Source organism: Tauraco erythrolophus, chromosome 2 (genome assembly GCF_009769465.1).
Source record: "Tauraco erythrolophus isolate bTauEry1 chromosome 2, bTauEry1.pri, whole genome shotgun sequence".
Taxonomy (NCBI): Eukaryota; Metazoa; Chordata; class Aves; order Musophagiformes; family Musophagidae; genus Tauraco; species Tauraco erythrolophus.
The window spans coordinates 108,411,346-108,434,200 of NC_141466.1; the positions used below are offsets into that span (position 1 = coordinate 108,411,346).

The following is a 22,855-nucleotide window of genomic DNA, read 5'->3' on the forward strand; positions in this document are numbered from 1 at the left end:
ATGAATGTGTAGTTGTCATACTACACGTACCAGAACTAGTAGTGATATGTGTGTAGTTGCACTGGTTTTCCCTGACTGCTGTGTTTTTACCATATAGGTTTTTACCAGCTATATTGACCTGTTGTATCCCACGGAAGACAGAAATGACCGGTTAAGAGACTCGTATTTTTTTGATTGTGATTGCAGGGAGTGCGTTACGAAAGAAAAGGTAATAAAATTGGTGTGAAATATACTTGTGACTGTCAAGGCACCTACCCAGGTCCTTAGATGTAATATTCTATCTGGTTTAATTACATTTTGAAAAGTAGGATAGTAGAGGAGGGGGTGGTTTTGTTTCTCCGTCTGGAATACTTTCTGATACTCATTCTTTCCACTGTAATCATGACACATGAGGAAGTTTCCTGGTAGAGGCCTATTTAAAGCTGAGCTACAAAGCAAAGATGAAAACTTGGTTAAAAGTAGATAATTATACTGTGTCTATGCTACCTGCCAAAAGGATTTAGCTTGGAACTGATTTTTTTGTAACTGTGTATTTTTTACCAACTCCCAGTGAGTGAATCTTGCTTGGGGTGTTTCTGGGGTTGTGCTCTGGAGCAGAGTCCTGCTGCAGTTCCCGGTTGGGACATCTCAGTCACTTCTAGGTGAAGTTATATGGCGTTGCTGGATGATTTGGAGACCCAGCAGAATCTGCAAAATGGGCTTTCCTGCAATGGCATCATATCAGTCTTCTCATGGACAGGATGGTTCTGGGTCACAGCTCCTTGTCATTTGCAGGCCAGATTTATGTCATTGCATATCACTTGGTGCCCTTCAAAGGACAAAGACAGACGTCCAGACAGCATTCCATAACACAAGGTGTTAGTTATTTTGAGGAAAAGCACTTACGGGGGAGAGAAAGGTACCCAAACCCAACAGTTACTGAAACAACTGTGTCTGTGCAACTGTTGGGACCTCCTTCAGTGGAGGTCCTGGGAGAATTGAGCTTTGTGTGGCTCATCTGTCATTCCAGCCAAGATCAGTCTGGCTGGCATTATCTGATCCTCAAGTTCCAGATCATTTTCCCCCCACTTTGACAAAGGTGTCCTTTTAAGAGCTACTTCCCAAACTGACCAGACAACCATCTCCTTCTTCTAAATGTTATCATCTTTTGCAACTTTTTTCCAAACAGTGCCCAGTATTCTTGTTTGAGGCCGTTCTGTTGATACTATAGTTCTGTTTTTCCCCACAGTTACCTTGATAATTTTGCCACTGAGTTTAACGAAGCCGGGATTTCATCTGTGATTTCCAACAACGTGCTACTCTTGGAAACACCTATCAGTTAGCCTCCTTCAGTTCTGGAAAGAGTCTCCCCTATAGCCCTCTCAGCTTGCAGATGAAGGAAAGAAATCTAGCAACAATGTGAGGCTTAAACAGCAAAAGGTTGTCTCCAGGTTGCGGCTGACTCTTCATGAAGTAGTAAGTTAGACAGAAAGATAAGAGTAAGTGGAGCTGTCCAGCAGAAATAACAAAATATGTGGAAATGTGGTTTTGTCTGTAGATCTGAAAGATCCTTTTCTGTGTTTAATATCATCACGTTTTCTACTGAACTATCACGTGGTGTAGGCCTAAGGTATTTGGGCTTTTCTAGCCTTAAAACTAAATTTGTTTCAATCTCTAGTCTCTCGGAAGCAGTGACATTTCCTATGTAGAACTGCTTTCATCACAAAATCGAAAAGGTCTTGGATCTTTTGAAAGGAAGGGACTTTGTGGAAGTAGAGAACAGCAGATAAACTGGAAAGCACACAAGAGTCTAGGAGTCTCAGCCAAGGCTTTAGAGAAAAACTGCAGGTGCATATTCTACCTTTGTTTTTACATTCTTTGAAGAGTTTAAGTTCCCATCTGTGTCCTGTTATTAGAGTAATTTTGTGTAGCAGGTGCACCTTTATTTGTAGGGCTCTGAACCTGCATTTGTAACGTCCATTGTGATTTCTTCAGGATAAAGAGAAACTGGAACTCCGCAAGCTGAATGATCCTCCATCAGCAGAGACAGTACGGGACATGATCAAATATGCCAGGAACGTGATTGAGGAATTCAGGCGAGCCAAACACTACAAATATATCTTTTGTCTCACCCTGACTCCACTGGCTTGGTGTGTGACCTAAAAATCTTAACTGCTGGATTGCTTCAGAAGTACCTGTGGGAGGACTACTGTGGCCATTAGAAGTTAAACTTACCTCTGCCCTCTTTGGCTGAAGAGTTGTCCCTGGAGACAAGGGGCAGCTTAATGTTGTGGGTGTTGGGGGATTGCGAGACCCTGTGTTTTTTCCTTCCTGTGCTGTTCTCGGTTTCTAAGAGCACAGCATTTGACTGTCTCCACACCACACAACGGAGACCAGAGTGAGCACAGGTGTGTGCCTGTGGTGGTCTGCTGTAATGTTGCCTGGATTTGGGAGACTGCTTGTGAGGCTGCAGCTGTTGCTGGTGGTCACACAGATGAAAATGCAACGTTTGTTGGGCCAGAAGCAGACCAGGCTATCTCATGCCTGGTTCAGTACCCACGGCGTGGGGAGTTTCAGTCCCCGTTCTTCTGACAAATTGCTGATGTGGTAGTGGTTCAAGAAAACTGCTTTTTTTTTTTTGTTGCTTTTTAAATATGACAGCTAGTGTTTGAGTAGGAGGGGGAAACATCTCTTAAGCAGGATACCTCTGAGTGTAGAGCACCTCTCAGAGAAGCGCTGGGGTTGTAGCACAGATGCTTCCATGCCGTTTGAGAGAAAAGAGGACTTCTCAGAACCATTCGGAATAAGTTTAAGTCAATTTTTCTTTGGCATTACCAGGTAGTTGTCTAATGAGAGGCTGTCTGTTTATTTGGTTCCTTGACTTCTTCGTACCTCCTAGTGAATTACTGGAGATCTGTGAACTCAGCCTGGACAAGATGGGTGCAGTGTTTGAAGACAGTAATGTTTATATGTTACATATGATGTACCAGGCCATGGGTGTCTGTCTCTACACACAGGACTGGGAAGGTGCGCTGCGTTATGGGCAAAAAATTATCAGACCATACAGGTAAATATCAGACTTTTTTTTTCTAGTGCTGTAATTCAGTAATTTGAATAATTAAGACAAGTTTGGGCAGAAATCACTTCTCTCAGTACATGTTGTATAAACACACTACCCATGACATCACTGCTGAAAAAGGGGTGTTAAATGCTGGGACGCGTTTTGTTACTGTCAGAATGTGGGGACCTGCAATATATAACAGAAGGTGACTCTGAAATCCTTGCTTTGAGTTCTCAAAGTAAGTTTACACCACCTTGGGTACTGTGCTAGATAAATACTAGGGTTTTTTTTAAATGTCCTAATACCTTACTAAAGCAGAGCTTCGAAGTGCATCCACAGTCAGTATTTTGTGTAAGGTAATGGCGGCAAAGCCTGGTGGTGGTGTCAGCCCCCTGCCCTCTCCCAGTCCTTCCTCTCTGCATTAGCACAGTGGACGTGGTTGCAGGAGAGCAGAGTCCTGTCCCCGGGCTGGGGCTGAGCGGCAGAGGGAGCTGGAGCTGAGCTCAGCCCCTGCGCTCAGAAGCTGCCGGTGCCCTCATGTCCCTGATCTCCACTGCCCCAGAGCTGGAGGCATGGGAGAACGTGCTGGCTGAAGCCCATGTGGGGCAAAGCAGCACGTGGCCTCTCAAAGTAAAAACAAACACTCTCTCCGATGAATTTTTCTGCGTTCTTAGGGTAGTGATCTCCTTCTTTAGAGCCAGCCAGATACGCGCTGTATCTGATCCTGCCATGAATCTCCCAAGCAGATTCTCATCTTGAGATGTGGCTTTCTCGCCAGCTGGGAGCACAAGTAAAGCTCTCCCTTTGGAGCAGATGCCAACGTAAAGTCACAGATCACTTGGCAGAGAGCAGCGATACAAAGAAGGAGCCAACGTTCCCCCCGCCGGGGGCTCAGTGCTATTTATTTTCCCTGGGACTTGCCCAGCTCCTCTGGCTCCGAGCCTGGCATTCCAGGTCAGCTCTGCTGAACCGGACTCTGCGAGCTCAGTGTGTGCGAGCGCAGAATGGCTTGTGCGCTGTACGCGCTGCTGAGGGCCCCTCGCTTTCCATGAAAGACCGGCTATTGTGGAACAAGCCGAGTTGCTTCTGCGGGTGTAGGGTGGCTCCAACAACTCGTCACAATGCGGTCTCTTTCTGTAGCTGGCGAGGTGAAAAGTAGTGGCAGAAAGTCATTGCCATCTGACAGCTGTTCAGAGGCATATGGTAGTTTCAGTTCAATTCCCAAGTGACAGGCGTCCCCATCCCAGACACAATTGGCACTGATCTTGGCAGTCATGGCAGAGGGAATGAGAGGCGAATGGGCAGGGGCAACGAGAGGCAGCTTCTTGCCCCCTGAGAGGGGGATGGGAGCTGGGAGAATGCTATGAAACTGCCAGGTTTGATAAAGCTGAATTTCCTTCTCTCGCGCAGCAAGCATTACCCCTCCTACTCGCTGAATGTTGCCTCCATGTGGCTGAAATTAGGGAGACTGTATATGGCACTGGAGAATAGAACGGCTGGAGTTAAAGCCCTGAAGAAGGTATTTATTTCCTGGTTTCTTCATTAGTAATACCAGTTCAGACATGGGATCACTGAAACACTACGTGCTTCTCTGTCAGTAAGCCTGGCTTGGTAGGAAGTGCACCATGTGTTAATATATTTGGTTACTAGATTTTTGGCTCAGTTCTGATTTTTCCAAAGATGCAGAAATGGGTCTGTTCTCGCATGCAAGGGGTCGTACCTTTTCACGGTGGACTTCTGCTACAGCAGCTGGAGTGAGCATTATGCCTAAATATTTGATGTACGTTCTTCACTGAACCAGAGCTGTACTAATGTAATTGAAGCAGAACTCGAGCTTCTCCTCACGTGCTAGGTAAGGACAGAAAAAATGCTTGGGTCTTATAAAAGGCACATAGTGTTTCATTGCAGTCTGTGATATCCATGTCCAAGTCAAACTAGGCATGCTTTTGGTGGTTATTTGTCCTGGAACCAATTGATTTTTAAATAGCTGAAGGGAATTCAATGCATATGGTAATGCTGAAATTGGCAAATATAGCATTTGGTTTTACATTTTTCTTCACCCCTTTTTGTTAGTCTGTTCCTTATTCTTCAGGTTTTAATTCTTCTGGTTTTTTATTAGTCTGCACTGTATTTCTTGACTTTCTTCCCCTATTGTTGTTGGACAGAAGTTTATTTTAGTTTCTTAAGCATCGGTGACTACTGTAGCATATAATGACTTGGTGTGGAATGTCAGTTTGTTGTGTTGGTTTTTTTTTTTTCTTCCTTTTTAGATGCTGGCAAGTTTTTAGCCAGCAATAACAGAGCCATCCAGCCATGGTGAAAGATGCTACAAGAATATATGCTCTAAAATTTAACTGTTACCTAGTTTAAAATTAGCATAGGTTTTTCCTTTACTGTGGTGTTAAAGTTTTGACTAAAACTGGGATTTGTGCCAGGAGGAAGGTGGGATGGAGGGTTGGGAACTCTAGGTAGATTTGTTGGCATAGTTAGCTTCCTAACACAAACATTTTCTAATGACTCACTTCCAAAAGCTGCCTGCAGGAACTGCCCAAAGTTATCCCAGCCCCTGATGTTTGGGATTTAGTGGAAAAACGAAACCATTGTTCTCCGTCAGTTTGCGAGCAACTTGGCCAGAAGGCCCTACTTTCTGCTTTTGGGCAGAAGGGGAACGGAGTCATTTCTCACTGCTGCTGAGGTGGAACCAAAGGCTCTTGAACTGACCTCACAGATATAAGAGGATAATTCCATAACAAATGTCCCGAGGAGAAAATGACTAAATGCTCTCTGATGGCTACAATGCTGCAATTCCGTGCTTTATCTTAGTGCTGTGGTCTTTAAATCTTCTCACTTACTCTGAACTTGCTTCTTTTGCTCTGACCTACTGCTGCCTTTCATTACATCCATTTGGGGCCACTGCTATCCTTTTTTGAAATGGAAATTTTGCCTCCACACCCACTCTCCAACGCAGTGTGGATAGTGGGAGGAAAGTGCCAGTCAGTGGTTTTGGCTGCCTGAAGTATTCTCCCTTAGGACCAGAGCAGGCTGTAGGTGAAACGACAAGGAGCTGGGCACAGCAGTGTCTGTCTGAATCTGACAAGGTGTTGCTTTCACCTCAGTGGCTGCCTAGGATCAGTCGCTTCCTTCGTAAAGCGTTGGTGGCCCCTGGAGTGGGTGGAGGGTTTACAGAATCAAATCTGAAATCATAGAATTGTAGGATGGTTTGGGTTGGAAGGGACCTCAGAGATCATCTAAGTTCCAACCCCCCTGCCATGGGCAGGGAAACCCTCCACTATACCAGGTTGCCCAAAGCCTCATCCAACCTGGCCTTGAACACTTCCAGGGATGGGGCATCCACAACTTCTCTAGGAATGTCTTAATGTACCTTCTGCAGTAGGCCTGCTCGTCAGTCTGACAGCCGAAGGATAAATTGGTAGCAATACAGCTCCATCTGCTACTGGTTAAGTCTCCTCTGCCAGAGCATTACCCACCCCACTCACAGTTTTCTGTCCTGGTGCTGGTTGCATTCAAAGTAGTTTTGTCAGGAATATCGTTTTGAAAGGTGCTTTGGGATCCTTTAAGATGAAAGATGTATTCTCTGAATGTAAAACCTTTATTACTTAGTCTTGAATTTCATTTTATTTCCTACTGGGTTTATGACTACAAGGGGACAAAAAGTAGCTAGAGGTGTCAGACTGTTTCAAACCTCTAAAGAGAGTATTTATAGCCTGGTGTTATATATGAATCAATTGTGTGAATATTTTTTTTCTTTTCATAGGCAATTGCTATCATGGAAGTAGCACACGGGAAAGATCATCCATACATTTCAGAGATCAAAAAGGAATTAGAGGACCACTGAGCCTTTGAATCTATGCAATCCTTCAAACCTTTATTTAAAAAGCCTTGTTATGGAAACCTTCAGGAGCGCTTTGAAAAGCGGTAGAGTATGAACACAGTTCTGTCCTATAATTGGAATGACAAACACACTCAGGCCTTGCAAAATGTTCCTAGCTTCCACACATCTACAATTGCCTTTTTTTTTTTTTTAAGGAAGCATCCATGATTTCTTAAAGGTTATGCCTTTTGACAGCTCATGTCTAAAAATGGCCATGTTTTTCCTTATGGATTTTAATTTGTATTTTATTTGTGTAAAGTAAATAAAGTGGTTTTGATCCTTCTTGATTCCACTTGTACACTTACACGGGTGCAATAGTTTTGTAACATCAGTTTCGTGACATCCACTTTTGCCTGAGTTGTTTCATTTTATCTGACGAATTAATTAGCAAAAACTGTACTACTTTTGTAGTGGTTTAGTATCCGATTCCTCTTTTCCCAAATCAATTCTGCTTGCAGTGGCTCAGCTGAGAGAGAAAGGGAAAATGGGCGTGATGAATTCTGCACACCGTGCAGGAGAGCCACCGGTGTTCCCTCAGCCTGTTAATCTGCAGGCCCATCGCTGCTCCCAGCAGCTGGGCATCCCTCACTGTAAGGACCCAGAGCTCAGCGTGTCCTGCACAGAGAACGCTGGCACCTACCTCAGAGCTCGAAGGCTTCCACAAGGCACGAGATGTGCAACTTCTGGCTTTTTAATCCCCTGGACAAGTTAGAGTGAAACTAGTGCAGAGGAGAGCTCATCTTTTCTTATAGCCATACCTTTGCCTCCAGTGGATGAAAACTATTCTATTAATGCATTAGCAATTACTTTTAATAGAGGAACGAGAACATTTTCGGAAGAAAAAAATCCAGGACTTGGCTTTCTCTGCCCATATATAAGACCAGAGTGTGGGGATTTTTTTCCTCCGTTTAGATCAATGGCAGGAGATTGCTTTTAAGGATGAGGAGGGAGAGCGTGGCTGTGTACCTCCAGCCCCAAAGTTGAAATATGTTGCACGGTAAATCTACCCGACCATTCCTTACTACTTTCACAGCTTATAAAGTACAATGAGTGAGAGAACACATCACCCTTATGGACTTCATCATATTTTCTTTCTGTGAGCGCTGCTCTGAAAATAAAACTGCTGGAGAACAAGGGTTGTCAGCTCATTTTGCTGAAAGCTTTCCTTGCTCTTTAGCCAGTAGTTGTTGCTGGAGTACATAAAACTGCACCAGCTCTTACGATTCCAGAAAGCCACAGCCACTTAACTACAGCCAAGCCTAGGAAGAGGGCACCAGCTGACTATTTTTATCCTAACTTTATCTTGTCAAGTAAACCCTTGTCCAGGGAAACAGCACCTTCATTTCAGAAAGTCCGGCCAAAGCCCAGACAATACTTCAACACTAGAGAATTGGATTAGCTGAGCATGAGCACCGGCAGGAGCCTTGCCCCTGTGAAACTTGGATTACTGTTTGCAGAAGGTTCTTCAGCACTCACGGTGGCCGTGGCTGTGCCTGTTGGTTTAACACAAGCACGGTAGGTGCAAATACAAACCTTAAGCTGGTACAGGAAAGAACACAAGCACGGTTTTCCTTGAAAAAAAAAGGGTTTATTGTATACTGTGAATATGAAGGACAGCCTTACCAAAAAACCTTAGTGACTGAAGACATTCTCATATTTGCAAAAGCATATAGGAAACTATTTACACAAAGGCAGTGAAGGGTAAAAAAAAATTACTGCAGTCAATTAATGCTGAATAGACCTTTATAAAAAGAGAAAGAAAAGAAACAGTGCAAAAATACTGTCAAAAGTAATCAGTTCTATACACAAGATAAAACTGACAAGCATAAGCTTATGTACTGATATGAATAATACATTAGAATATAAAATAGCATGCATAGATTTTTTTTTTTTAAAGGCTTTCAATAGCATAGAATAGTTCTGCCATTCAGCCCTTACAGGAGGGAGCAGGGGGCAGGAAGGGCAAGTAACTGATGTCCCATTTCTCTACAACGCGTGTACATACAACGAGGTGGTGAGATTCAGATCACTGTTTTGTACTAAACTGTCATGTACAGAATTACAGAACAAATAAAACAGGAAGCCTCAAAATACTGAAGTAAAACAGGACAGTAAAATCCAGTGACATAAAATTTACTTAAACATGTTATTTAACACATCCCACACAATTATATATGGGAATATTACAGTCATCTGCATGTGTAAACTTTTTCCTTTGTAAAATAGCCAAAGAAAGGTACTTTACTAATGAGGAAAACATGTTTTCCATATGGAGCAATCTCAACAGGATAAACATCCTATTAACAGTGTTTCTGGCACTAAGGATTTTCCTTTTAAAGACTGAGTAGCAGCAAGAAAATACTTTTATTTAACATACACAAAAAGGAAGTTCTTGTAGACATAACGTGTAATTAAGTTGTGGAACTCACCAACACAGGACAGTGCGAAGGCCGGAGGAATAACGGGTTGTAAAGAAAAGGTAATGATGTGATTCATGGAAGACAGATCCATCAGTAGTTACTCAACACAGCAAGCAGGATATAACTTTCGCCTCTGGAAGTCCCTAAAGGTCTGGTTGGCAGGTGTGCTAGAGGGGCTGAGCACGCTCTTCTAGATGCATTTGTATTTCTTCCTTGAGTGTCAACTACCAGCCACTGTCCAATATGGTGACCTCCAGACTGCCAGGGAAGTAGTTTGTGGGAAGCCTTCCTGTGTTATTCCTGCCTGTCTAATCAGGGAACACTGCCCCTGAAATATTGGAACTGAGTGTGCTGGGATTCTGCAGTGAAAGCTGCTATTTTACCACGGACTTCCAGTTCACCCTCCAAAAGCAAAAGTCCTGCTGTTGCAGCATGGAAGTGCTGCACCCTCAGTGAGGGTGCACATACAGCACAGGCAACAAAATGTCAAAGAAATGCCAGCTGAAAAATGGCTGAGAGGAACCAAGGGAATTGTAATCCAAGATACTCTAAAAACCCTGACAAAACTTATTTACTGTAAATATTTAGATAAACACTGCTATTTTTGACCTGTGCACTAAATGTTTTGTTTCACCATCTAACAATAGTTAGATAGTTATTCCCATAGCACCAGATTCTACAAGAAAACTTCTCTAGAAGGTTAAGAACAAGCTGGGGACAATTGCCTTTGGGGTTCTAGACTTGCAGCCTTTCTCTTGTTGGCATCAAACTCCATCCCCAAACTCCCTGTGACTTAGAATATACATAGAATCATAGAATGGTTAGGGTTGGAAGGGACCTTAAAGATCATCTAGTTCCAACCCCCCTGCCATGGGCAGGGAAACCCTCCACTACACCAGGTTGCCCAAAGCCACATCAGCAGAGTCGTATCCATTTCCACACAGGGATGGCTAAAAGATGTTTTGATGCGGGTGCTTCCCTTTCAAGGTCAGTTCTGGTATTTGCTCCTTCAATATGCTGCGTCCTTTATTTCACGCAGCAGGTGCCACCCCGGCTGTCTGGCTGTAAAGTGTTCTTTTCCGCAAAGACAAGCAGCAAAATTTAACTCTGACCTCTCTCACTGATGCACGAGAGCTGCTACAGCAGATACCAGCCATACTGAGGCTTCCACTTTCTGAGCACACAGTTCACAGACTTAGTGAGGCTGACAACAGCTAATTCAGTCGTCATCTCCTCCCAGGAGACCGGTGGGAAGTCAGCTGTTGAGAATGCAGCATGGTCAGTAGCTGCTGAGTTTTCCCCAGAGGTTTGTGTGCTATATCCAAGTATGAGATTGCCCATCAGCATTTATTTTACAGTCGCTTGTGGGCTACACAGACATGGCAGGTATTGGATCAAAAAAGAATAAATAAAAAAAAAAAAAAGCTTAAAATGACCATCTCTATTGAAGCCCTGAGACTTACTCATTCTTTTCCAACCTACGTTTTGTCATTTGCATTTCTGGGTGTTTACAAGAAAGTAATTGTTTTAAAAAAGCTCTTGAAACCATGCAAATACTTAATAATATTTGTAGCTGTGGCAACTGATTTAAATAAGTGGAACAGAAATGTCCTTCAGCATACTTTAGAAAAAAGACTGCATTAGCAATAGATTTAAGTTCTCACAGATGTGTCTCCTGCCAGCTGAAACTAGTTTAGGGAAAAGGTATTTCCTACAAGGCTGAGCATTTAGGGTCCCTATATATGAGAAAGTTTGTGGGAATAAGCTTCATCTTTCCTCAGGTAATCAAGGACAAGGGCTGCCGAAGCAGGCCTCTGGAGGAGCTGGAACAAGTAGGACCCAAGCAGCTGATGTCCACCATCCTCCAGCACAGCCTGTGGAGAACAGAAACAGGACGCCCACAGCACTGAGCAGTGTCGGAACTCAGCTGTCATCAGTCCCATCTCTGATCGGACAATGTTGGGCATGAAATGCTCAGACCATAACTTTAACCAAAAATTTGATGCCAGCAACCTCGATACTATCATTGGTAAGAGTTTAAAGTGAAAAAAAAAAGGGGGGGGGGAGTTACTAAATACAGACAAAGTGCAGAAAAAGGAAAAAATACACAATGGATTCCTAAGTCAGACATACTTATCCACTCGAAGTTCTCTCTCAGAAAGAGTCCAGGAGCGTAGGCAGCAACATGGGCGCCTTGGGAGAAGACTGCTTGTGTCAAACTTCTAAGGTGCAGCTCCGTTCATTGGCCATTGATGCGTCTTTGTGAGATTTCCAATCCAGACTTCACTCCAAAAGGATGAAACTGGCCTCTTAGAACCCACCCACTATCATGCTTTGGTGTTAAAAAAGCCATGCAACACAACACACAGCAACTCCACAAACTGTCCTCCTTTTCTGCCTAAGGACTCTGCTGTTAAAGTCTGAAAGGCAGAAACTAAACAGTCCTGTTGCTTTAAGTCTCACGTGTTCGTTCCTGCTATGACTAATAAAATTGGATGCAAAATGCATTTTCCTGTCACTCCCTAAAGGTTAGGAAATACTGCCCAAGCAATTCTGGTCTGATAAAACTAGAACAGGTTCAAAGTCAGAAGGTTCAGCTTTTTCCCCCTACAAAACTGTATCACATTTCAATCATAAAACATCAGCACGCTGAGGTTTGGTTGCAAGCTGGGGTGGAAAGGAACCTCTGAAGACGTGCACCAGCCCAATTCACTTAGGGTATTAGCAGATCTAGTCAAGATAAAATCTAGCTGGAAAAAATACATTGAAGTCAGATGAAAGGAAAAGTTTAATATTACCGTCCTTTGACAATGAAAGGGAAAAAGTGAGTCACGTTGGCCTCTATCTGCCATACCAGCCACGTTAGGAGTTAATTGGAAATGACTATTTACTACGTGGCCACTTATTTGGCTCATTAATAGGCACTGACTTAATTTGGAAAGGATTTTTGGTGCCATTTTGTAATTAATATTTTTCTAAGACACCTATGACGCGTCTTTGCATAAAAAACATTAGCTTGATTTTCTTCCTTTCCAACACAGCTCTTCACATTCTCTTATGCAATAACTTTCCTGTGCTCACTGTAGAAACAGAAGTACACTTTTCAGCCAAGAGCAGCTGAATTATAAGACACAGGAACAGATTCTTTTCCCTCCTGATTTTCTGCTTCTCACATGCAAGTGGAGCAATGGGACTTGACAGCTCTGAGTTCAAACTTAATTCATCATTAGGAAATTATTCAAAAAGCTATAACGAGATAACTAATTTAATACACTTTGCTTCAAGGTTTATTCCTTGGCTTGTTTCCCAGATATAAAGCATCTCTGTGCAATTATCATGCAGATGCTGCTGAAAAGACTTTAAATGGTTGCTGCTAATTTAACAAGAGAGATGTTGGCATTGGCAGAAGAAATTAGAGGAAAACTGAAGTTGACTGAAAACTCAACTGATCCCTAAAAAGAACATGGTCAAGATACAGCAGCTAAGTAACTCCTCACTGTTTGTTGGTAGCTAGAAGTCTCCACCAGAATCCTTGTACCTCATTAGGCATCTATTGCAGAGTATGAAATCAACACAGCACAGTTTTAAATAAATTTAAGAAACACTCTGGTACAGAGCCTTAGATTAAGCTCCCACTGATTTTAGGGAAAGGCAGGTGATGAAGTTGAGTGCTTGTAGACTTCGTACATTGACCAGGGATTCGGAGGTGGGGATGCAACAGAATAGCAATGATGGGACTAAAAGATGACATTAATCTGGGAAAGGGACACCAGGAAAGATAATTTCACGGTGACAGAGTAACTGCATTGCATCACATGCCCTGAGAGGCTCCAAAATCTCCACCCTTGGAGATCTCTGAAACCGGACATGACCCTGGGCAAGCCTGTCCTACTTTAGAGTTAGCTGTGGGGTGAGCAGTGCTGGGACCAGAGATCTCCAAGGCTCCCCTCCAGCCTGATCCATTCTCCGGCGATCCAACAGGACTGTCACGTGGAAGCAGGACTGGACGGCCTGCAGGAGGGTGACGGTGTGAGGAGATGGGAAAGAGGAGTCAGTGTGAGGAAGGGAGCAACCTCAGTGCAGGAGCTTTCCTTTCCATCTCTTACACCAAAAATAACAGTGTGGGAGCCCCACCACAACTTGCTAAAGGTGGGGTTTTTTTTGTTTGTTTTTTTTTCCTTTTTAAATTTTTTAAAAGTGCAGTTACTATAAATTCTAAATAACTGTAAGTAAATGCTACCATGCACATGCTGCAACGTAATTCATAACGTGATTTACTCAGTGAAATAAACAGCTTGGAGAAAGGAACATGCACTAAGTTGTGCAAAACAGCTAGCCAATGCTGAGGGACAGAGGATGAGGAAGAGGACAGGTCTAACTGCTGAGATACTTAGAGGACATGTGGATGTTTTTCATAGCTGTGTCACAGATTTCGTTTTTGGCCTAGGGCAAGCCCGTTAAGAATCTGTACCCTACTTATGCAGTGGAGGAGGTTTGTTTCCCTTTTCTGTTCTGATTGTGAACTTCAGGCAAGGACTGCTTCTCCTTTAGGTATTTACACAACATCCTCCTAATCCTCACTGGAATCCCTGAACACTACCGGGATAAAACAGTAGTAATAAATGGGGGAGACCAGACAGAGAAGAGAGATGATCTCTGCGATTTAATACAAAAAAAGCATCCTAACAAAGTGAGGTTTGGCAACACCGCAAGGAAGACTGCTCCATATGTTCATAAAGCATAAGACAGTGATTGGGAGAAGAATCGAGGCAGACCCCAAGCTAAAGCTCTCAAGGGTCACTGTTTGAGGAACTCGGTTATGGAGGAAAGAGCATATTGACCATTTTGACAAAGGTCAAGTAACCAGAAAGTAAAGTGATTACAGTGCTGAAGACAACATTTCACAGAGGAAACTAAGGCAGCTGGAGATACCTAACTTAAATGAGATTCGTCTTCTACAGGAGGTGAGCCTCAAGGCAATGAGCTTTCAGTATAATTCCTGAGAAGGTGCTTGATTCGAGTTTTTTTTTTACAGCTGCATTTAGTTGAAATTCCTCTCCTGCTCAATCCACGGCCCACCACACTTTACTGGAAAGACTCACTCACTTCAGCCTGCCCTGGGTCACTGCACTTCACCCTGCACTGCTTCAACTCTTATGAATCCCTTCAGGGATTGCAGACAGCAGCAAAGGCCTCGCTTAAAAGATCCAATATTGCTTTTTTTCAAGCACTAATCTAAAACCGTAATTCTGGTGTAATTTGAACAGTTTAGCACCCAAAACACTCTGCCCTCACAATGGCCTGTATTTGAGCCCCCTGTAACGAGCTCTGCTGTGTGCGCGCAGAGGCTCAGATCTCTCCACCCCAGGACTGCGTCCCCTCAGCTTCCACTCGCACAGAGCCGTAGCTGACATCTAGCAGGTCTTGGTTTTGCCATGGAAGCCACATACCTGGGTCCAAAATGTTCTTACGTGAGAAAAAGCCCACCGCCAAGTAACTGTTCATTTCAGAAGCTGTGTAGCAACATAAAAGCCAGTAAACTACCTTTACAAAGGATTGCTTTCCTTATGGACATGTTACAATGCAGACCAGTCATGTCAAATGTGGTTCAAATTTGAAGGTCACTATAAGTTTTACAAGTTATTAAAGTAATTCACAAGTTATTCCAAGAAAAATAAATTATATCTTGTATAAAATAATCCATGGGAGACTCTAGTAAAGAACACTCATTCCTTACTTTCAAGACAACTTTAAAAAGTGCAATACATGCACCCAGTGTTGTCAAGGCAGTTCCCCTTGTTCATCAGTAAGGTTCAGTCAGATCCACAAAGCTGGGTCTGGGATGTTTGAAAAGATTAAATAAGTCTGGAGTTTTGCAGGAACTGGATGAGCACTTGATAGACAAACTTGTACTGGGCTATGGTCTGGATCATAAACATCCTCTGCTCCCGCAGATGTCTCAGCATCACAGGAACGTCCACTTTCTGTAAAGCAGAGGAAAAAAAAAAATAAAACCCACAAACATAAGGATGGAGATTCATTAAATGAAACAATCATTGCGTCAAATATCAGTCATCTGACGCAGGGAACTTTTTTGTAATTACATAACGTAATTAATTATAACCAACTGTAGTGAAATACTACAACTTTTATTTTCTGCCCCCACCAACTTTTGTTTCAAGGAGTATTGCAGTAGTATATACAGGTTACTGTGCATCCAATGCTTTCCTCACTGCAGCTTACAGGAATTTCTGGACTGATGTAAATGGGCAGATGACCAAAGACTTGTCTTCCTGCTGTGTGCCACTGATGACCTCTCGGCGATCATCAACCAAACGCATAGTAAAGGGCGGCTTCTCTTTGGAGTTTTTTCTGGTTCAACATACCTAATTTTCAACTCAGTAAAATAAACTCAATATACTGTATTATCTCAGGTTAAAGGCTAGATACAGCAGGAAGGTCTAATACAAAACTTAAACAGCCAAGGTTATGTAGCTCAGTTCAGGCTCTACCACTGAGGGCATCAACAGGCCCTGTGGCCACTTGCAGACTGCACTCTGATCCATGGTCAGACTCATTCACAGAGGGAGGATCTGAGAGATTTTTCAAATGGCAAGCAGGCATCAGGATCATTACAAAGGTTCCTCAAACAAAATTAAAGTGCAGGCAAATACACCAACCCTTCCACTAAGAGAGAAGGGAACTCGCTGTCACCAAAAGATCCAGAAACTCTGACACCTGACCTCCCACAGCCAAGTCTATGCTAGTAAAAAATGCTCCAGAAGAAATACATCTGTGAAGTGAAACGAGGACCCAGTATCCACAATATGCAGCCTTGCAGACTTCAGGTCAGCATTGGTCTGTTGCCATCTACTGAACGTCCACTGGCAGCTGGGACACATTAGATGTTCTCCAAGAAGGCATCTTCCAGCTTAGTTTCATCCAAAAGAAATCCACTCACGTGCCCTAAAAATGCTCTGCAACAGGAGCTAAAGCGCAGTAAGTGGGGACGGATCAGGAGATGCGCTGTGAAAGAACCAGGAGTCCCTGGCTCCATCGAGCACACTAGGGCACAGGCATCCTTGTCATGGTCGGAACCAAAAAAACATTCAAATGAGTTGCCTGGAACAGTGGCCCATGAGGTAAAGCGTTAGAAATCACTGCAAATTTCATTACAGGTTACCAGGGTATCTCCAGCATTTAGGGAGCAAACAACCCATGATGTTACTGTGTTTTATCTGTTACAACAGGTACATGAGGAGCAATCTGGAAGCCATTGAGCCATGAAGCTCAGCCTGGCAGGCTCAAATTCAGAGAGTGTGTAACATGACCCAAGACGAGGGATACAAACTTTCTATGGCAACAGTAAATACAAGCACTAAGATACATGGTCCTTTTGAGGAAGCTCTTCAGCAGTTCAAGATACAAAGCTGAACAACAGTTACTCTCTCAGGCAACACAAACTGCACTCTGTATTGACAGTTTGCCATTCCAGAAAAAAAAAGGAACTTAGGAAGACTTTTGGCTGAGAGGTGTTACAAGCACAATGCCTGGACAAACAGATAAAGAAGATTGCTGCTAACCATTGGAGGTGCAACTGAGCATGGAGTTGGCTTCCACGCACACTGGAAGTTTTCTGGAAGGTTTAAAATAAAATCATGATGCATATCGATTTCTGTCCATATATGTAAAACTCCAAATCTCCATTCTGGGTAAACAAGCCCTTACTCATAGGCTATCACTTTCTGAAAATAGGCTAAGTATTCTGCCATGTAGCCCAAAAGCCGTTACAAAAGGACATCTCTAGAGAGTCAACAAGCGTAAAGATTTGTGATGAGTAACTTCATATTATGTTCAAACGAGTGCAAAGGAAAACGTCAGCTCTTTCCAGTTAACTTGGAGAAAGCCTCCCCACGGACTTGGACGCTTGCGAAAGCCACGCGGTCCTTGTGGAGCCAAGTCACCTGGAACCTGATCTCACCTGAGCAACTGCAACAAAAATGCAGCCCAGCTTCGACCTGCACAACCACGTTCCCCTCCCAGCAGTTCGGTGCTTGACAGCTCATTGATTTTTACTGGGCACACAGTGATCCGTGCACCTCCCCAAAATGGATTAGGCTTTGACTTATCTCAGAAACGAAAGCAAAGTCCATCCTGCCCAGTCAACCATGCTATTTGTAGTCAACTTAGCATTCTACAGCAGGTAAGCACAATCTTCAAAAACTCAGCTTCATCACAATGTACATGCCAAAAAAAACCCCATATAATGCTTTGCTAAGGTGGCATTTGCAAAAAAAACCCACAAAACCAAAAAAAACAACCCCCCCAAAAAAGACCCCCAAAACCAACCCACAAATAAAATGCTACTTATTTCTGACTCCCAAACTAAAAGATCTTCCCTATGAAAATGCACTGCAGCTGCAATCATGAGTTAATGTCCCAGTGCCAAGTCCAAACAAGAAGTCGGCAGAGCAGGATCTCAATTACTTGTTCTACGTGTCTATAGCAGTAAGGATCTAATGATGTGACATATTACTTGCTGCACAGCAACGTTACTGAAACTATATCCCTGCAGTGAGATGATACACAGCTTTAGACTCAACCAGCAACTGCCCAGAAGCCACAGTGACTGAAGCTGCATAGAATTTGATTAAACATGGCTTTTTACCTAAACCACAAAAATCAAGAGTCCTGGTTTTAGTTCAGCACTCCTGCAAACTTTCCAAGATGGTCTATATCAGGATTTTTGACCTCTCTCTCCTTTTTTCCCCCTCACTGCTAAAATGTTAACACTAATACATCTCCTTACTAGGAAATTCTGAGGAAATCAACCAATTCATAAAACTAAAGCATTTCAAGTAATAAGTCATTTTATTTCAGAAAAAGACCCAGTTCATCCTACTTCCAAATAAGCCAGTAAAACTGCAGAAGAACCCACTTTGTGCAGAATGCAGTATCTGTCACAAACTGAATCAAACACTTAAGGTTTTTTTTTTTTCATTTTTTTTTTAATTAGGTTTTAACAAACCAAAAAATATTAACTTAGTACAATCTAGAGCAACAAAGCCCTTAAGGAAAATTGTCTTTAATATTAATGATGATTTTCACCATTAATCAAGACAAAAGAATGCTTTAATTAAGGGACATCAGAGAAATCCTTTGTTATTGAGCACTACCATCAGCTCCTAGTGAAGTTGATGAAAATTCTTCTCAATGTCAAGGCTCACCCCCATGCTCAGATGTTGAGGTAATGCCTGTATCTCCACTTGCTACTCAGCTACTCTTCGCCAAAGAGGTGACTTCTGTACACCGCAGACAAACTGAGGTGGCCAGAACATGTTGCATGACTGTTGGTGTTTGTTCCTGGCACACCATTAGCATATGGAGGTTACTGTACAGCAGACAACGCTACACTGATGCTCACAAGTGATTCAGGTACAGCTCTTGTGACTACCCAGATTTCCTCTGGCATGCAGAAATCTCATGGCTGCTGTGCGAACAGCAGCAGCAGTCGCTTCCAGATGACAGTGTGTTATGGAAGGAAGTCAAGCAGGCTCAAAAGTCAGAGAGAGCTGTTGCCCCACGCAGGAGTAGTTACTGAACAGCAGTCAGCACAGGAAGGCTGCAGGATTCCCAAAGCACATATCTGTGGGTGCTTTCTGTCTGGGCTAGATCCTCCTTCCCCCCCCACCTCCAAATAAAAAGGAAAAAAAGTGTAAATTGTGACACATTTCTACAGGACAGCTTCACCTCTAGTGAGGCCCAACCGGAATTGGAGGAGGTTCATCTCAGCTGAACTGAGCTCAGGATCTCTAGGTGATCTTGTGACTACAGAATGACGAGCTGCTGGAGGGGGATAACAGAGTAGAGAATAGAAAAATTACCTCTTGCATCACCTTTTTTAAAAACGGCGATGAAGAGGAAAGCGCGCTGGTACTTGTCTGCTTCAGGACTCACATTTTTGAATGAGCCAGAAAGCTGCACTTTGGATAGTGCCTTGCACAGGAAGGCTCTGACCTATAACTCCTCTATGGTAACACAGAAAGTAGGAGAGCATTTCGGGCGCGTGCATCCAGTCTTCCCTGAATTTCAAGCAACTCATCCAGTGGATGATTAATGGGAGGGGCAGATGATAGATGTCTATTTGTCACTTTTGCTGTATTCTTATCTCTACAAGAGGTTTTGGTCTTCGAGCAGGTTCTTTGGCAACAGAAATCCCCAGTCTCAATAGCTGTTGTGTTGAAATTGTGTGGCACATTGTTATGTGCAAGATGTGAGGTACTTCCTGGACAGTTCTCCAGTGACACAGGACACAGATGAAACGCAAGTTGCTACACGTGGTTACTCTGCTGGTGCTCTTAACTCCACGCTGTATTACTAGTCTTGCAATATTGGCTGCAGTTCTTAAAGCCTTATGCCCCAACACACACACCCCTTTGCTTAAGACAGTTAAGTTTCATTCCAGATGAGATCAGAGACAATACAAGAGAGAGGAGGGAGTCCAAGGAGTGAATTTACAAAGCACAAAGAGCAAGGAAGCTGACATTCTCTAGCCTCTCTCAGGTAGTCTTGTAAACACGCAGTCTCTAGACTGTTAATTAAAGACAGGCATGAATTAGATGAAATTCTTAAAAGAGAGAAAAAGTGCCCTAATTTTGAATGTATTAAAATAATACTAATAAAAAAAAATGCATAATATCAACTCAACAGAAAACTACAAGTAGTAACCTGCCGTGGGAAATCTCTGCCTGTTGCATTTAAGGCCCTTGCCTCACAAAGGCAGTAGAAAGCAAGAACTTCAACGCCTTTTAATTTTAACCTCAGAAACATTGCTAGTCAGTCAAGGAACGAGCTCGAGAAGGTTTGTGTCGAGAAAGACGCTGACTTACTTCATTATGCTCCAAGCACCCGATCATCAGCTCCGTTAGGATAACCACTCCAGTCCTTCCCACCCCTGCGCTGCAGTGAACCACGATAGGAGGGTTGCAGTTGTTGCTGCTGTCCAACACGCTGTTGGTGTGGCGACGCACTGACTGTATCTCCTCCAAGTAAGCTGCAAGGCAAAATGCAGGCAAGGTTGCAAACATCTATGTGTCTAAATGTAAAAAGTGAGGAAAAAAGAATATGGAAAAGTCATTTTTTGTCAAGGTGGCAATAATGTACATTTTTATGACGTACTAATTATTTTGGCCAGGAGGCACTGAACAGCACTGAATCCAGCAAGTACCAGCTGGGTGTCAATTATTACTTGGGAGTCTGCTCCTTTAAATTAAATAGTTCTTTTAAAAAATTAAATTCTGTTTTCCCCTCTGCAAATCTCCAGGTCCCCTAAGCAGATGATTCTAGACATTACTTACAGCAATTCCTGCTATTAACAGGCTGGGATCAAAACAACAGCTAAGTCCCATTGAAACTACTGCCTGTCAAAGCCAATATCAGATGGGAAGCGAGCATCCATCTGTCCTGTTTCCCCCTCCCTCCCTTCTCCCTTCTAGAGTGAGACAGAATCTCACCCGCCTCTCTGCTCAGGGTGTGTTTCTCCACAGCTACAAGCCCTTCTGGGAGCTCATTGTCTTCTTTTTCCCTGAAGTCATTTCTAGAAAGTGCGTGAATCAAGAACAGTTGTCTTGTGTGGCTCTCCTTGTGTTTTTCAATGCATTCTACTGTCAAACTTCATGGAGAACCTTACATACTGGAAGCTCACCTGGTTTGATAAACCCACCATAAAATACAACTCTGATTCTGACCTCTAAATGTCATTGCAGCATAGTCTAGATGTGTGACAAAGATGATGGTCCTCACCCAGAAAGATATATCCAGATGTGTAACTCTTAAGACACTTAGGCTCCCACCAAAGTGGGAAGCGAGATCTGAGCTGAACTGTCCTGCCCTGACTCTTGGTGTCATGGCACTACAGCCTGAGCAGTCCTTTCAACACAGGCAGGCTGTGGCCAGAGGCCTACCAACATCAGAAAAGCTGCTTTTTAATGCACACAGTGAAATGGGACTGTATGGGATGGCAAACAAGGGGACAGAGGAAATGGGGACAATCAGGTTCCCATTACTGCCATGCCCAACCACAGCTACATGGGTTGGTAGGAGAAACAAAGTACAGAACAAACTAGGAACTGGGCAGTAGCTTTGCCTTAGAGACAGATCCCATAGCACCCCTTTGCCAAAGCTGAAACATCATTTTTATTTTCTGTCCTGGTGACAGAACATGTTATTTACATCAAGCTTATACCACACATAGGAGAGCAGATCGCTAAAGGACTGTAGCTGTGTCAAGACTGAAGTGGAACTAACGAGCCTTGCTGAGAGGACTTGGCTGCAACAGAGCTACGCTGCTGCAGCTACAAAGCTTTCAGGAATCGTGAGGGCAGGCATCTCCAACCATCAGCACACCAAGTGCAGACTCCTTGCATGGCAACTTAAAGATCTCTGCATCACGCTCTACCACAGTGCCAGAGATGTAGCTTTAGTTAACTAACGGTTGAATTCCTATTACTTAATAGGGTAGTGTTTATTACTGAGTAAGATGTAGGAAGCCCTGTTAGCTCATTACAGATGACTATAATGGCTGTATCTTCAGAAATGCATGAACCAGGACCATATTTAATTGGGAAGGCCCTTAGCATTGCCTGGGCATATGTGGTTAGAAGAGTGGCAGTGAGTTCAGACGTACTGTGTATGTGATGGAGGCCTCTGCTCTTCTGCAACGAGTCCAGTGCCTCTGGACTGCTAAACGCTGGTTGTCAGCAACAAGGGCCTCCTATGAAACTGGAGGATTCGTGCCATATTTCACTATCATCGGAACCTCTCTCACTCAGGCCGCTCTAATCACATTTGTGTGCAGCCTAGTATCTCCTACACTCATTAGGTAGCTGGGAACTGGCAATAACTTACACTGACAGATCAGCCAGCAGAGGTATCCTATTATTTAAAATTTCCTGAGTCTTTAGCACTGCTATTACCTCTGATTTTTCCTCCTGTTATGTCAGGTCTTTCAGGACCCAAATCCTCAATCACCTTAGCTCCTACCTCTTAAATCCCCCTTTTTTCCTCCATATTGCAGCGAAGTACAACCTAGCCGAGGCCTTTGTATACCACAGCAATAACCATTTAATATCAGTCCCAGCTCTAACTAGGTGCACTGAACTGAATCCAGCAACCTTTTCCTTGATGTATTTTATCATGCAAGTTAAAGAAATCTTACATAAAAAGCCTTGGACTTCTTCTGGACACCCATGGTCTGGCCAGTCAGTATACTGCAAATGCCACACTGTCCTCTCTTGTCCGGAGAGAAGATGCTTGACCTTCAGACCAGTAGTTGCATAGCAGCCGGAGTCTGTGCGGAACTTAGTTGTCACCTTGAACTTCCCGTAAGTGGCTGAGCTGTGCTTAGAGCCCAGTTTAGGCCAATAACGATGACTCTTACTTCTTCCTCCCTCCTTAATAACCAAAAAACAAATGAACAAACAAACAAAAAAAGCCATCAGTTCC

At 43.3% G+C, this 22,855-nt stretch overlaps 2 protein-coding genes across 3 annotated transcripts in view; one reads left to right on the top strand and one right to left on the bottom strand.

Annotated features, from left to right (window-relative positions):
- Positions 1–6,896, top strand: part of SMYD2 (SET and MYND domain containing 2) — a 31,620-nt gene extending 24,724 nt beyond the window's left edge. The window contains exons 8-12 of the mRNA XM_086629394.1: positions 98–208; positions 1,975–2,095; positions 2,872–3,046; positions 4,451–4,559; positions 6,816–6,896. Coding sequence (XP_086485520.1) covers positions 98–208; positions 1,975–2,095; positions 2,872–3,046; positions 4,451–4,559; positions 6,816–6,896 — 597 coding nt within the window. The remainder of the gene's footprint in view (positions 1–97; positions 209–1,974; positions 2,096–2,871; positions 3,047–4,450; positions 4,560–6,815) is intronic.
- An 8,311-nt stretch (positions 6,897–15,207) lies between these two features.
- PTPN14 (protein tyrosine phosphatase non-receptor type 14) overlaps positions 15,208–22,855 on the bottom strand; it is a 72,044-nt gene continuing 64,396 nt past the window's right edge. For both annotated transcript variants that reach the window (XM_009980562.2, XM_086629411.1), the window contains exons 16-18: positions 22,569–22,803; positions 20,242–20,405; positions 15,208–15,336 (exon numbers count right to left, since the gene is read on the bottom strand). In XM_009980562.2, the coding sequence (XP_009978864.2) occupies positions 15,208–15,336; positions 20,242–20,405; positions 22,569–22,803 (528 nt within the window). The remainder of the gene's footprint in view (positions 15,337–20,241; positions 20,406–22,568; positions 22,804–22,855) is intronic.